Raw genomic sequence first — 16,398 nt, 5'->3', positions numbered from 1 at the left:
ACTTTTTAAATTCATTGCTGAAGTTGTACATTATGCTAACTCTGATTTATGAGTTGAAATTACACCCGTTTTAAATTGTGAACTCATTTATAAAATGACCTGATCTGTCTCTGTGACTCTGAGTGGGTAATATTCTGAATAGACATCTCATAGTTTACTGAAAAGAGAGTGAGAATCCAGAAAATGAATTCTGCTGCTCCAAAACCAGCATTAAGGAAAAGTGCAATCTGGCATGAAGGCCCCATCCCAAAATCCATTGTTGAAAAATGTAACTATTTGTTAAACCGAATGTAACCAGATTCCTGGTAGCACTTGGCAAGGCTGGAATGTCCATGAAGGTAATGCTGGACTTAAGGACAAGGGAGCAGACTTAGGCCATTTGGCCCATCAAGTTTTTTCTGCCATTCAATCATGGCTGATTTTTTTCCTCCCTTTAGACTTCATTTTCCTGCCTTCTCCCCACAACCTTTGTCACCCTTATTAATCAAGAACCTATCAAAATCTGTTATGGCATCCACAGCAGTCTGTGGCAATGAATTCACCACCCTCTGGCTGAAGAAATTCCTTCTCATCTGTTTTAAAGGGACATCCTTCTGTTCTGAACCTGGACCTTCTAATGCCGAGAGGCCTGGTGTATCAGTGGGTGAAAGGGGATAGGACAGGCGAATGTCTTTGCAAGTAATGCTGCTCATTAAAAGTGGACTTCTCTCACAGCAGCTGCAATGTGGAGTAATTTAAAACCATAGAACCAAACAGGATACAATAGATGAGAGTGAGAGTAATGGAATTATGATTCTAATTGAGCTTTAAGTAACTGTGGATTGACGGTGAGATGCAAGCTTAGCACCAGAACACTCCTAGCAATTATGCAGGGCAAAGGTTCATGAATGTGTGGTTGATAATTAACTTGGCTTTGGCTCATGGTTAGAAATGGCTTGGCCATCACCTCTCTGTGCCTTTATTGTCTGACAAGCCCAGTTGTTTCAGTGTTGAAAGGAAGACAAAATGAGAGATGAGCTATTCTCTGATGAATGTTCTATGAAGAATACTCCATCTCGAATCACATTGTGCTTACCTGCTCCTCTGAATACCTCACCCTGTGAAAACCACTTCTTCATCAGCTCTTCTTCATCCATCCCATTCCTCCTGGTGCTTTCCCCAAGATATTGTCCTCTGCTCTTCTTGGACTTTGCACTGTGACTCTTCATTTTCAATTATTTCACTCTAGTTGGCATTTCTGGGACTCCCTTATCTGAAGTCAATATTCTTGTCTTCCCCAATCTTCTCCAGCCATGTAAAAAAAATCTCTTTCCCTTGTTCTAGTCAAGCAATTAGTCAGAGAAGTACAGCACAGAAACAGGCCCTTTGGCCCATCTAGTTCATGCCAAAACCATTTGAACTGCCTACTCCCATCAAATTGCACCAACTGACCCATAGCTCTCCATACCCCTGCCATCTATCTACCTATCCAAACTTCTCTTAACCATTGAAATTGAGCTCGCAGGCACCATTTGTGCTGGCAGATCACTCCACATTCTTTTGACACTCTGAGTGAATAAGTTTCCCTTGCTGTTCCCCTTAAACCTTTTATCTTTCACCCTTAACCCATGACCTCTGGTTGTTGTCCAACCCAACCTCAGTGGAAAAAGCCTGCTTGCATTTACCCCATCCATACCCCTCATAATTATGTATACCTCTATCAAAAATCCTCTCAATCTTCTATGTTCTAAAGAATGCAGCCTGAACCTATTCAGTCTTTCCTTATATCTCAGGTCCTCCAGACCCAGCAACCTCCTTGTAAATTTTCTCCGACTCTTTCAGCATAATTTTACATCTTTCCTGTAGGCAGGTGACCAAAACTGCACACAGTACTCCAAATTTGACTCTCTTTTCCTATTACTTCCCTGCTCTCCTGATCTCAATACCTGCCTTCCGATCCTAGGCCAGATGCAGTTTCCTTCAATACCTCATTGGGAATTGAGAAGACACCTCCTCCACGAATTCGACCTCCCTCCCCACGTTGAATCGACGCTCCTTATTCAAACCCAGTGCAACCTTCAGAACCCATAACTTCTATATTACCTTTTCCTCAATACTGTCTATATCAGTCCTTTAACCAGAAGGTGGTGAGTCTGTGGAATTCATTGGCACAAACTGCTTGGAGGCCAAGTCACTGGGTATATTTAAAGCAGAGGTTGATAGGTTCCTGATTTTTAAGGGTGTCAAAAGTTACAGGGACAAGGCAGGAGAATGAGTTTGAGAGGGAAATAAATCAGACTTGATCAAATGGCAGAGCAGACTCGATGGGCCATTCTCCTCCTATGTCTTATGGTGTTACCCTGAGATAAAACCTTAAAGTACAAGAACAGAATTAGGCCACCAAGTTTGCTTTGCCATTCAATCATTGCTAACTTTTTTTTCAAACCCATTCTCCAGCTTTTCCCCATAACTCTTAGCCCTCTTATCAGTGAAGAACCTATCAATATCTGCATGGCTTGCAGAGTATTAATCAGGATGGAAAGAGGCTTCAAGGGGACAGAGAGAAGCTGGATAACTGTATAACAGTACGAGTGATAAATTTGTGAGCCTAAGGTAGAAGGAGATGAGTTTTTTCCTTCGAACTTTCTACATAATCACTCAGAGTTGAACTGCATGTGCATTTAACGAGAGCTGTATAACTCATCTCCCTCTACTTTAGGCCACGAACTATCAATCACCCCTGCTGTGAACCACTTTCTGGAGGTCCAAGACGCCAATTTCTGCAAAGAAGGGATCTGTATGTTCCATGACCGCTGGACTAAATGTGTGAATGTAGGAGGGGATTATGTTGAAAAATAAATGCACTAGGTTTTCTAAAATTGACTACTTCTACTGTAGGCCACGAACTTATCAATCACCCCTCATATAACAATGGCAGATAGAGAAAGTGCAGAAAATTGGGAGGTTATCCGTCTGTAACAAAAAGAGAGCTGATTATGTTATAAAGGATGAAGGATCAACTTTACCTGCCATATACAGTTACATGTATTAGGAATTTGCCATGGTGTGTTGGTGTGACCTGCAACAGAAAACAACATTCAACAATCAGAAAGAATTATATAAAACAAAGTTAGGGGTTAAAGTACAGATATTGAATAAACTGTGCATGAATACATAAATACCAGCATGTACTTGCATTGTAAACAGCATTATAAAAAGTGGTTTGAAGTGTTTACAGTGCAGTGATGGGGGGGGGGGGGGGGAAGGTGAGGCCTAACTAGAATGGTTGATCAGATTAACTCTCTAAGGAAAGAAACTTCTAAGGTGGAGTGCAGTTTTTGTTTTGATAGCCCTGTAGCACTTTCTGGAAAGGAGCTTTTGGAAAAAGCAGTTAGCAAGGTTGGAAGTGTCCATAATGATTTACTTTCAGCCCACTTCTTTATCCTGGACACATACAAGTCCTGCAGTAACAGTAGACTGCATCCAGTGGCCTTTTCTACTGACCTGACAGTTCACTGTATTTTTCTTGAATTGTGAAAAAACTCTGCACCAAACCAGACAGTAATGGATGATGTGAGGATGCTCTCTATGATGGCAGTGTAGAATTGCAACAGTATGTTCTGGGGAAGATGGAATTTTAATGTCACAGGAAGTACATCCTCAGCCAAGCCTTTTTGTTAATGAAGGGGATATGGTTCTCCCACATGGATCGAAATTGAAATTCGATGTTCAAAGGACAATGCTATCCTTGTATGCAGGTCACTGAAAGGTAATGTGCATGTGCACCAGAGAATCAGGAAAGCACATTTTCTTAATGGCAGGAGGATTTGGACAAAGTGTAGGCAGAAGGGATTAGTTTAATTAGGTGTTTCGTTAGCTTGGCACAACTTCATGGACCAAAGGACGTGTCCTGTGTTGTACTGTTTTATTTCTGGGAAGCTCTGGGTCGTTTAGCCTTTCAGTCTCGATAGAGAGTAGAAATCAACTTGCAAAAAGTAACTTAACAAATTATAGAAAGTTCTCTTCCCTCAAATAAAAGAGTGAGAATCAAAACCTAGCATTGAGTCAAGATGCAAAAAATTTACGGCACAGGCAGCAGAGTTCGTTGAGTGGTTATACAACAGGAAAATGCTTAAAATACAGAATCATTGAAGTTGATCACAAAGAATATGCCAAGAAGTTAATGAACTGGATAAAATTACACACTGAAGGCTGAAGCAAGCAAATGAGTGACCTTTCATGCCTTGCGTGCTTATGTTTGATAAACTGCAACGATACTTTTACCCTCAACACCACAAGTAGTTTATGGTCCATTATTTGAACCAATTTTCAAGATTTTTGTTGTGTAATTAAATATTAAGGCAATAGTAACTCCATTATTTAGCAATACAAACTCTGTAGCCCCTGGGTTACAATTTGGTCATTAAGAGATGGTAAATTGTGCACAAGATCAGCACGTTTCCTTATAAAACTTTTAATGTTTGAGCATAGAACAGTGCTGCACTGAACAGACACACAAGAGATTCTCAGATGCTGGAAATCCAGAGCAACACTCAGCAGGTCAGGCAACATCAATGGAGAGAACATTGGCGTTTCAGGCTGAGTCCTGATGAGGGTCTTGGCTTAAAACATCGACTGTTTATTGCTCCAGAATTTTATGTGTTACTACAGCACTGAACAGGTCATTTTGCTCAAGATGTTGTGCCAATCTTTTTGCCAATTTGTACTAAATATACTCCTCCTGTGCATCATCTATATCCCTTCATTCTCTTCATATTCATGTGTCTGTCCAAAAGTCTCTTAAACTTCACCAAACTGCCTGCTTCTACTACTACGTCTGGTAGCCCATTCAAGTGCCTGTCGTCTGTGTTTAAATGAAAAACCCGGCCCTATGTCATCTTTAAACTCCCCTCCCCCCCCCCCCCCCCCCCCATCTTCAATGCGCATCCTGCGGTGTTTGTGTTTTCTCACTGGGGGAAAAGTTGTGATTGCCTACCCTTTCTATGTCTCTCATGGTGTTTGGTGGACAGGTGGTTAAAGGCTTAGAAATTTGGCTTTACCGGCCATTTATTGGATTTTATCAGCAGCTGCATCCATCTCCTACCCATACTATTGAAGTCAATGGAATGCACCCCTTCTCACGTGCCCATTAGCTCCTTCCCTTTCTCCTACAGTCCTATCAGGTTTCTCCTTCTTCAGCCATTTACTTCTTTCACCTATCACCTCTCAGCTTCTTATTCAATCACCCTCCCCCACTTCCCCCTCACCTGATCTCACCTGCCATGAAGTCTTGGTCATAGAGCACTGCATACAGAAACAAACCCAGCAACACATCAGTCCACTCTCAACTATTATTTTGCCTAGTCCCACTGACTCACAGCTGGTCCATCGCCCTCCATGCCCCTCACATTCACGTATTTATACAAATTTCTGTTAAATGTTGAAATCAAACCTGAAATCTACCACTTCTGCTGGCAGCTCGTTCCACACTCAAACCACCCTCTGAGCAAAGAAATTCCACCTCCGATTCCCTTTAAACCTTTCACCTTTCATCCTTAATCTATGACCTTTAGCTCTACATGACCCCTTTAGTGATTTTGCCAAAAAAATTACTTTTTTTTAATCTAATTATTTCACCTGCAGCTGGTACTCCTTCCCCTCCCCCACCTTATTCTGGCTTCTTCCCCCTTCCTTTCCAGTCCTGATGAAGGGTCTGGACTGTTTATTGCTCTCCATGGATGTGCCTGAGCTCTTGAGTTCCTCCAGCATTTTGTGTGGGTTACTGTGGACTACAGTAAATGGGCCTTCCTTGGAAAGTGCATTGGATGTTTGCACCCAGCTCCATAAACTTTAGTCCTCTTAGACAATGCCTTAAGTTCTTATGTCTCCATCTTGCTGTGTTTGCAGGACATCCAGATCGAACGAGAGCGAAGCGTGTACAATATCTCGGGTGGCTGCACTTCCTTGGTTGTGGTGTTTCTGATGGGGAAGCTTTATGTTGCCAATGCTGGCGATAGCAGGTAAGATTGTTTTGACCATTCAGAATAGGTCTGGGGTGGGAATTTCGTGCGAAGACCATGTTACTCATTAAAAACTCATTGTGTCACACGTGTTAACTGGCTAAGGGTAACCTCGCCTCTGAAGCAGAAGTTGTGGGTTCATTGACGTTCTCCTGAGAATTGAGCAGAACATTTTGGTGCAGCATAAGGGAATGCGGTGAACTTTCGGTGGCACTATCTTTCTGATGAGCGCTCATGGGTGGCATGGTAGCCCAGAAGTCAGCACATTTGCTTTACGGTGCCTGTGATCAGGGTTGGATTCCTGCTGCTGTCGGTGAGGAGTTTCTATGTTCTCCCCTTGACCTCCGGGTTTTCTCCCACGTTCCAGAGATGTACAGTTAGGGTCAGTAAGCTGTGGGATTGCCATTTTAGCTCCAGAAGTGCAACAGTATTTGTAAGCTGTTCCCGTGTTGACCGTTGATTCAAAATAACATTGAAACCGTATGTTTCAATGTTTCGATGCAGATGTGACAGATAAGGGTCATCTCTCTTTACTCTCTAATCAACATCCAATCTGCTTCTAGCCCCACCAATGGATGTTTAAAAAAAAATCTCAAGTCTCTCAGTTGAATTAGGATGGGGGAATTATTCCTCGTGTCCTGGTCAAGGTTATCTCTCACTCATCATTAGTAAAAATGATCGTATGGTCTGCAACTGTTCATGGCAGATTATGGTGTATGAATTTAGCTGCTGCATTTCTCACATTACAACAGGGACTGTATTTTGCTGACTGCAAATGCATTGGAGCAAGCTGAAAGGATGTGTAAGGTTTTAGAAGAACATGAGCAGCAGGAGTAGGTCTTGAAGCCTGCACCATTGTTCATTAAAGAGTAGGCCTTCGAATCTGCATCATTGTTCATTAAGTAGCAGGCCTTCGAACCTGCACTGTCATTGATTAAGAAGTAGGCCTTCAAGCCTGCACCGTCGTTCATTAAAGAGTGGGCCTTTGAGTCTTTTCCATTCGTTCATCAAGATCATGGCTGATCTTCTACTTCAGCTCCATTTTCCTGCATAGTTTCCAAATCCCTGGATTCCCTCAGTGTCTAGCAACCACACAAGATATTCTGCAAATAGTAGGGTAGAGATGCACTGCCTCAAATGAAGAACTCTCTCATTATTTTAATCCCAGGTGGCCTGCCCTCCTTTATTCTAAGACTGTAAATCCTGGTTGTCCATTTCCCGATAAGCGAAACATCCAATCTACTAATCCCTGTAAGAACTTCAATTTCAATGAAGTCACACAGTCTGAAATGTTAATCTACTTATCCCCTTTAGTTTTACTTTCCCATTTGGACTTGTACAGACAAATGTTATGACACTGGTTTTTGCCTAGCCTGCCAGTCCTGTAAACTGATGGAATTGGTTTATACCCTTTCCAATATTTCTATATTTAGAGATTGTATTAGCTTTTTTATTTTTCACATTGAAGCATGCGGTGAAATGCATTATTTGCGTTAACAATACAGGCCGAAGATGTGCTGGGGGCAGCCCACGTGTGGCCGAATTTCCATGGCAACATAGCACGCCCACAGCTTACTAACCTAACCAGGCAGTCTTTGTGGAATGTGGAAGGAAACCGGAGCACTCAGGGAAAACCCACACAGTCACAGGGAGAGTGTAGTCTCAGGGGCCAGTGAATTCCACACGGTCACTGGGAGAGTGTAGTCTCAGGGGCCAGTGAATTCCACACGGTCACTGGGAGAGTGTAGTCTCAGGGGCCAGTGAATTCCACACGGTCACGGGGAGAGTGTAGTCTCAGGGGCCAGTGAATTCCACACGGTCACTGGGAGAGTGTAGTCTCAGGGGCCAGTGAATTCCACACGGTCACTGGGAGAGTGTAGTCTCAGGGGCCAGTGAATTCCACACGGTCACGGGGAGAGTGTAGTCTCAGGGGCCAGTGAATTCCACACAGTCACGGGGAGAGTGTAGTCTCAGGGGCCAGTGAATTCCACACGGTCACTGGGAGAGTATAGTCTCAGGGGCCAGTGAATTCCACACGGTCACGGGGAGAGTGTAGTCTCAGGGGCCAGTGAATTCCACACAGTCACAGGGAGAGTGTAGTCTCAGGGGCCAGTGAATTCCACACAGTCACGGGGTGAGTGTAGTCTCAGGGGCCAGTGAATTCCACACGGTCACGGGGAGAGTGTAGTCTCGGGCCAGTGAATTCCACACAGTCACGGGGAGAATGTAGTCTCAGGGGCCAGTGAATTCCACACGGTCACGGGGAGAGTGTCGTCTCAGGGGCCAGTGAATTCCACACAGTCACGGGGAGAGTGTAGTCTCAGGGGCCAGTGAATTCCACACAGTCACGGGGAGAGTGTAGTCTCAGGGGCCAGTGAATTCCACACAGTCACGGGGTGAGTGTAGTCTCAGGGGCCAGTGAATTCCACATGGTCATGGGGACAGCGTACAAATTCCTCACAGACAGCGGCGGGAATTTACTGATCGCTGCTGCCATAAAGCGTTACACCAGCCACCATGTTACCATGCCACCACATTTGTTGACTTCAGTGCACAGGCGTAAAATCACTTTTCCAATTTGGGAGAATGGGTGATGATTGTTTTGTGCATTTCTATATCCTATAGCCATGGATTCCCTAGGAAGTAATTACACAAGAAACAAAGAACATTAATGAAGCTATGGAGAACTGAGTTAAATCTTCAACTGTCCTTATCCGCTGCTATTTCACACCAAATATCTGACGTTTAATTATTGACTTTTAGACACACTATCAATATCCCCCCTTGTGTGTATCATAGTTCAGAATTAAAATTGTGTTTTGAAACACATATCACTATTTTTATTTACCATATCAACTTAGACCTGCCTGTAGATGCTGGGGTTAGTATAAACTTTGCACAATGAAGAAAGACGAGGGTGGTAAGCTGACAGGTTGTTTTATTATTTTCATTAAAGTCAAAGGGAGAGGTATAAAATGGGCAGCGACTCCCCATCTCTCATTTTACACTCCACACAGAGTAAGCATTAACCCCAATGTGTGTAGAAGTTCAATAAATCTAGTGAATTGGTTGCCTAAATAAATTTCATTAATTTAAATGTCAGCTCTTGGCTTAATTATTTATTGTGGCAATGAATTGTGACTCTGTAAATGGGGAGGTGGGGGGGTTATCAAACCCTTTCCTGTGCCCCATAATGACATTTTTGCATCTGTGAGTAACTTGGTGTGAATTATATTGCACTACCTCTTCCCTCTTGCTTTAATGTCAACTTAACAGCACAAGTATATAAATTATTGGTTTAAGGAGTGATTTTATATTTGGAGAGATCTGTGTAGCTTGCATCCCAGAAACTAGAGGTTATGAAAAGGCAGTTCTGTGACTGTCAGGGGATGTCTTGCTGTGTGAATCGTTGGAATGCAGCTTTAATGGGAAACTCTTTAAACTGCAACTCGAGACTAATGGTGCAGTCATGCTTATAGCATTATTTATAATCCAGTTTTGAGGTCTGGTAAAATAGTTCTCTGAATGATACTAATGGTTAACTCTTGGTAGGTGCACTTGAATCCGCTCCACCATTTTAAATGTCATGGCCACTGTTCTTTGCGCTTCATTCCATTCTCCTACCTTTTTCCCCAACCTTGAGGAATTCTTTGAGGCAATTACAAGCAGGATAGACAAAAGAGATGCAGTAGACATGATGTACTTGGGTTTTCAGAAAGTCTTTGACAGGGTGCCGCACATGAGGCTGCTTAGCAGGGTAGGAGCCCATGGAATTACAGGGAAGTTACTAGAATGGGTGGAGCATTGGCTGATCGGCAGAAAACAGAGAGTAGGAATAAAGCGATCCTATTCTGGCTGGCTGCTGGTTACCAGTGGAGTCCCACAGGGGTTGGTGTTGGGACCGCTGCTTTTTGTGATATATGTCAATGATTTGGACTACGGTATTAAGGGATTTGAGGCTAAATTTGCCAATGATACAAAGGTAGGTAGAGGAGTGGGTAGCGTTGAGGAAACAGAGCCTGCAGAGAGACTTGGATAGTTTGGGGTAGTGGTCCCCAACCACTGGGCCATGAGGAAACAATATGATTTGGTAGCATGAAGCAATATGAGTCAGCCGCAGCCCGGTGGTTGGGGACCACTGGTTTAGAGGAATGGGCAAAGAAGTGGCAAATGAAATACAATGTTGGAAAGTGTATGATCATGAGCTTTAGTGGAAGAAATAAACTGGCAAATTATTATTTAGATGTGGAGAAAATTCAAAATGCAGAGATGCAAAGAAACTTGGGAGTCCTTCTGCAGGATGCCCTCCAGGTTGAGTCAGTGGTGAAGAAGGCGAATGCAATATTGGCATTCATTTCTAGAGGTATAGAATATAAGAGCAGGGATGTGATTGAGGCTCTATAAGGCACTTGTGAGACCACACTTGGAGTATTGTGTGCAGTTTTGGGCTCCTTATTTTAGAAAGGATATAATGACATTGGTGAGGGTTCAGGTAAGATTCACGAGAATGATGCAGGAATGAAAGGGTTACTTTATGAGGAACATCTGGTAGGTTTTAGGCTGTATTCCCTGGAGTTCAGGAGAATGAGGGGGGGATCTCATAGAAACATTCCAAATGTTAAAAGGCCTGAACAGATTAGATATGGCAAAGTTATTTCCCATGGTAGGGGATTCTAGGACAAGAGGGCATGACTTCAGGATTGAAGGACATCCTTTTGGAACTGAGATGCAGAGAAATTACTTTAGTCAGAGGGTGGTAAATCTGTGGAATTTGTTGCCACAACTGGCTGTGAAGGCCAAGTCATTGGGTATATTTAAGGCAGAGATAGATAGGTTCTTGATTAGCCAGGGCATCAAAGGGTATGGAGTGAAAGCAGGGGAGTGGGGATGACTGGATGAAGTGGATCAGCCCATGATTGAATGGTAGAACAGACTCAATGGGCCAAATGGCCTACATCCGCTCCTAAATATATGGTCATATGGTCTTGAAGAAAATTGATTCTTGACATATGAAATTCTTTGTCCTCTCATTGGTATACAAAGTCATCTACTAATAATAAGCTGTGTCCAAAGTGAATGGACCTTACCTGATCTACAGTAAGTTACCCAATTACTTAATATTTCTTTGTAATAAAGTGCTTCCTGCGACATAGCTTACAATGAAGCCTATGTTTGTGTGGTATACAAATTAGATATGTGACTTTAAATTAGTAAATATTACTGTCAGACATACTGAGGTACAGTTAAAAACTTTGTCTGCCATCCAAACAGGTCATTTCATCATTGTCTTGAGGTTCAAGGGAAAGCAATATCAGAATGCAGAATGAAGTGTCACAGAGAAAGTGCAGGTAGACAACAAGATACAAGATCATAATTCAGGCTTTTTGTATCTTCTGCCTGATAGGAGGGGAAGAGAAGAGAGAATGACTTTCTATTCCCAACATTTGAATTGTCAATTTAGTGAATAGTTGAGGCCCCAATACAGATCCTGTGAAACATCTCTTGACGCAGCCTGCTAATTTGAGTGCCTGTCTTAACTCTGTAACTTCTGCTGCTCAGTGAATTTTTGGATCAGGTCTTTAAGTTTTCCTTTCATTCCCCAAGCTTAAACTTTAGCCAGCAGTCTCCTATGAGTGACTTTATGGAGTGTTTTATAGGATTCATAATAATTACATCCATAAACATTCCACTACTGGTGACTTTGTTGACCGCTTCAAAACATTAATTCAGCCTTGGTCTACCTCATGTTCTCTTAGGTGCTACGTCAGCAAACACATGAATGTTTCCACTCATTTGTGAGTATTCAGGTTCACAGTCAAGATAAGTGACAGAGACAGTGCGCAGACATGGTGCAGTTACCTAGGCTGAACATGGCCCTTGAAAGTCTAACTCTTGTACAACCTTTCTGTTCAAGCCCAGGAACCGAGGTCACTGAGCAGATCATGACATTGTAGAGATATATTAAAAGGATTCAAGGACAGCACTTACTACTGGACAGTTATTTTACTAATTCTCAAGTATTGTTGGCCTTTAACATGTAGATTTAATTGATTATTAACACCTGAAATATGTGTTATGATTGTTACTTAAATATGCAAACAATGGGATTCAGAAGTACACAATGTTTCTATTGGATTGATAGTTGTATACAACTGGTCAATTTCTGTATAAGAAAGGCATTTCTTTGTTCAAACTTCAGAACAGTGCAGATGATGGGCTGGGGCTATTCTCCTTGTACACAAGTAAAAGTGTGATTGAGTTGTCAGTGTCCATTTAATCAGCAATGACAATACTTTGTCAGATTTAGTATTGAATTATAAATGATTGAGAACGGTTTATTCACACCTGTAAGCTCAATGGTAGGAAACGTACAACATTTTTTTAGGATCTAGGTGTCATTGGGAAGGGCATTGCTAACTGGCTCCGCTTGGATGGTGGTGAGCCACCTTCTTGCCTCAGGCCTGGTGAAGGAACCTCACAAAAAAAGTGATCCAATAATGATAATGTCAAAGTCGACTTTATTATCATCTCCCAGTGTCAGCAAGACCAAAATACTGATTGCAGACGTCAGGAAGGGGAAGCTGGGGGAACACATGCCAGCCTTCATTGAGGTATCAGCAGTGGAAGGGGTGAGCAGTTTTAAGTTCCATAGGTGTCAGAATCTCAGAGGATCTGTCATGGGTCTAACACGTGGATGTAATTATGAAGAAAGCATGACAGTGAGTATACATCAGACAGGTGCAAGCCTCCCCACCATAGAGGGTATCTTCAAGAAGGTGGTATCCATCATTAAACGCTCTCACCATCCAGGACATGCCCTCTGAGTGTCACTGCTGTCAGGGATCCTGAAGACCCATTTTTTAAAAGCAGCTTCTTCCCTTCCACCATCACATTTGTGAATATTCCATGAATACTGTATTCTTTTACACGATTTACTTATTTTCAACATAGTTATTTTTGTCATGCTCTGCACTGCTGTTGCAAAGCAGCAAATTTCACAATCTGTGTCAGTGATAGTGAACCCGATTCTGACAGGGAGTGGGGAATAGGTACAAATGGATTTTTTTTGTAGTTGGCAACATGTGGTGTGCCTATGCTGAAGCCTCAACTTTCTTCATTTTATGTTAATAACTGCTGATGCCACGATTGATGATTTTGCTGATGATGCAATAAGTTGTGAGGAGAACATGTGGAAGGTACAGAGAGACATTGGCAGGGTTCTTGACAATCTAGTAGATCTGGAAAATGGAGCATAATGTGGAAAAAAGTGTGAATTTGCCCATTTTGGCAGGAAAGATGAAAAAGGCACTTTATCTAAATGGTGAGAGAGTGCAGAGCTCTGAGATAAAAAGGGATCTGGGTGTTCTCCCTCTGATTCAAGGTTGTATCGTATCTGTGGATACATTGCAGGAAATTTGAAAAGTGCATCAGTGTTCTTTTCAGGAAAACTACAATGGCATATTTGAATGCCAATTATCATTCAAGCATGACTGTACCTCATTGCTGCAGGGTTATTGAGGATCGCTTGACATATTGCAGAGAATTTGTAGCACAATATATTTTTATACATGCGCTTGTGTAGTGTTGAAAATTAGTAATTTTATGTGGGAGTGTATAATATTAATCAGGCTTAATCTATCTAGCTATAAACAAAGCTGCTTTTCTGAAATACTGCCACTAAACTGTGGATAATGTGTTTATCTGAAACGGAGCATTAAGATTTAAACTAACATTTCTTCTTACTGAAACTAAGGAGTTTATAAAACACCTGAATTATTGTGTATTGGTCAGATAAATTGCATTAGCACTCCACATGTTAATCCATGCCCACTTCTATTAAGTTTAAATAGATTGAGGGGAAAATAGTTTCTGTGTGAGAATTTAGTCATTTATTTAGAGAATCAGCACGGGACAGGCTCTTCCGGCCAATGAGCTACACCACCCAGCAACACGCCCGTTTAACACTCACCTCATCACGGGACAATTTACAATGACCAATTATGCTATTAACCGGTACACCTTTGGACTATGAGAGGAAACCGGATCACCCAGAGGAAACCAATGCCATTCATGGGGTGAATGTACAAACTCCTTACAGATGGTACCGGAATTGAATTCCAAAGCACCCTGAGCTGTAATCATACTGCACTAATTGCTACGCTACTGTGGTGTGAAATTGATGAATTAATAGTGTGCACTGAAAACAGGGAAATTGGCCAGAAATGAATATAAGACCCTCAAAGGGAGCCCAACCAACTCTCCACATTTATGATTAATGGATGGAAAAATGTGGCACCATTACTTAACAAAATCCAGCCTGTTCTCCTACATCCAAACAGCTCTGGAAGAATCTTAAACACTAGAGATTCTGCTGTTGCTGTAAATCTTAAGCAACACACACAAAATGTTGGAGAACTTAAAGTGAGGGGTGAATGCAGTACTGTGAAAAACTTTTAGGCACCCTAGATTTTTTAAAATAGTTTTGGATTGTATGGTATGGAGCCCTGATCTCAAAATCAATAAGGCTGCCCAGGATTACCTGGAGAGGCAGAAGCGAGCAAGATAGCTCAAGTCCAAGCAAAAGAACTGTGGCAAGTTCTCCAAGATGCTTGGAATAACCTACCAGCTGATTTTCTTATAGAACTCTACAACAGTCTACATAACAAAATTGATGCTATTTTAAATTTGGTCACCAAATGGTGATTTAATTTAGATTTTTACTGTTTACTGCTCTTCATAGTAATTTTTTTGATATTTTGGAACTTTTCATGTCATTATTTTTGATAGCGTCTTCACTTTGCAGGTTTTTTTACATGTGCCCAAGCCTTTTGCACAGCACTGTATATAGATCCTGCTATTCCAGTCACTACTTGGTAATATCTCACATGTTCTTCAACAAAGCTATGAATATCTCAATAATTATTTCAACTGACATGCATACTACACTTAGTAGCCACTTTATTCAGTGCAGCTGATCATTAATACAAATACCTAATCAGCCAATCATGCGGCAGCAACTCAATACATAAAAGCATGCGGACATGGTCAAGAGGTTCAGTTGTTCAGACCAAACATCAGAATGGGGAAGAAATGAGATCTCAGTGACTTTGACCGTGGAATGATTGTTGGTGTCAGATGGGGAGGTTTGAGTTCAAAGGTTCAACGTAGCCACAAAAACAAGAAAGAGTATGCAGTTCTAAGACAAACATTAAATCCACCCACCCCGATCACCAGTTCCCCAAAATCCCCCTCCCCCTCACAAAACAAGAGGGACATCAACTACCCAAAGAACAGCCCCTGCCCCACATAAATAACTAATAGAATTCAACAGAACATCAACCACCAAACACATTTCCCTCGCACAACAAAACAGAAAAGGAATGGGTGACTTTTTTTTTAAAAAACACAATATAAAATCCATTAAGTCTGAGAAGTCCACAGATCATAAATGCTGTAGTCTAATTCATAAATGCAGAACTAGGATACCACCCTCCGAAATCACTGATATTCACCATAGGAGAGTGACACCACACGAGGCAGAGAGGCCAACCCGCCTGCAACAGCGATAGGCCGCTCACTGAATCCTTCAGTAACAGAGGCAATCGGTGTTAAAACTCTCACTCGTTTCCTCAATGTCTCAATCTGCCTCGATGTTTTAATCGGCGTTTAATGGACACTTGAAATGGCAAAATGGAGTCGAACATTGGCTCATGCTCCGTCTCGAAGTTTCTTTGCATAGAGGCCAAAATATTTTTTTTTAAAGTGAGGTAGAGTTCATGGGTTCAATGTCCATTTAGAATCATTTAGCAGAGGGGAAGAAGCTGTTCCTGAATTGCTGATTGTGTGCCTTCAGGCTTCTGTATCTCCTACCTGATGGTAACAGTGAGAAGAGAGCATGCCCTGGGTGATGGGGGTCCTTAATAAAGGATGTTGCCTTACTGAGGCACTGCTTCTTGAAGATGTCCTGGGTACTATGGAGGCTAGTACCCAAGTTGGAGTTGACTAATCTTATAACTTTCTGTAGCTTTTCGGTCCTGTGCAGTAGCCTCACCCCCCCCCCCCCCCCCACCCCCATACCAGACAGAGATGCAGCCTGTCAGAATATGCTCCATGGTACATCTATAGAAGTTTTTGAGTGTTTTAGTTAACAAACCAAATCTCTTCAAACTCCTAATGAAATATAGCCACTGTCTTACCTTCTTTATAACTACATCAATATGTTGCGACCAGATCAGATCCTCAGAGATCTTCACACCCAGCAACTTGAAATTGCTCACTCTCTCCACATCTGATCCCTCTGAGGATTGATTCATGTTCTCTTGTCTAACCCTTTCTGAAGTCCACATCAGCTCTTTCGTCTTACTGATATCGAGTGCAAGGTTGTTGCTGTGACACCACT

General features: G+C 42.1%; 1 protein-coding gene across 1 annotated transcript in view; it reads left to right on the top strand.

Annotated features, from left to right (window-relative positions):
- Positions 1-16,398, top strand: part of ppm1h (protein phosphatase, Mg2+/Mn2+ dependent, 1H) — a 223,091-nt gene that overhangs the window by 130,038 nt on the left and 76,655 nt on the right. Inside the window, exon 4 of the mRNA XM_059977530.1 lies at positions 5,887-5,999. Within this exon, the coding sequence (XP_059833513.1) occupies positions 5,887-5,999 (113 nt within the window). The remainder of the gene's footprint in view (positions 1-5,886; positions 6,000-16,398) is intronic.

This window comes from Hypanus sabinus, chromosome 8 (assembly GCF_030144855.1).
Source record: "Hypanus sabinus isolate sHypSab1 chromosome 8, sHypSab1.hap1, whole genome shotgun sequence".
Lineage (NCBI taxonomy): Eukaryota > Metazoa > Chordata > Chondrichthyes > Myliobatiformes > Dasyatidae > Hypanus > Hypanus sabinus.
This window is presented reverse-complemented; position numbering and strand designations above follow the sequence as displayed.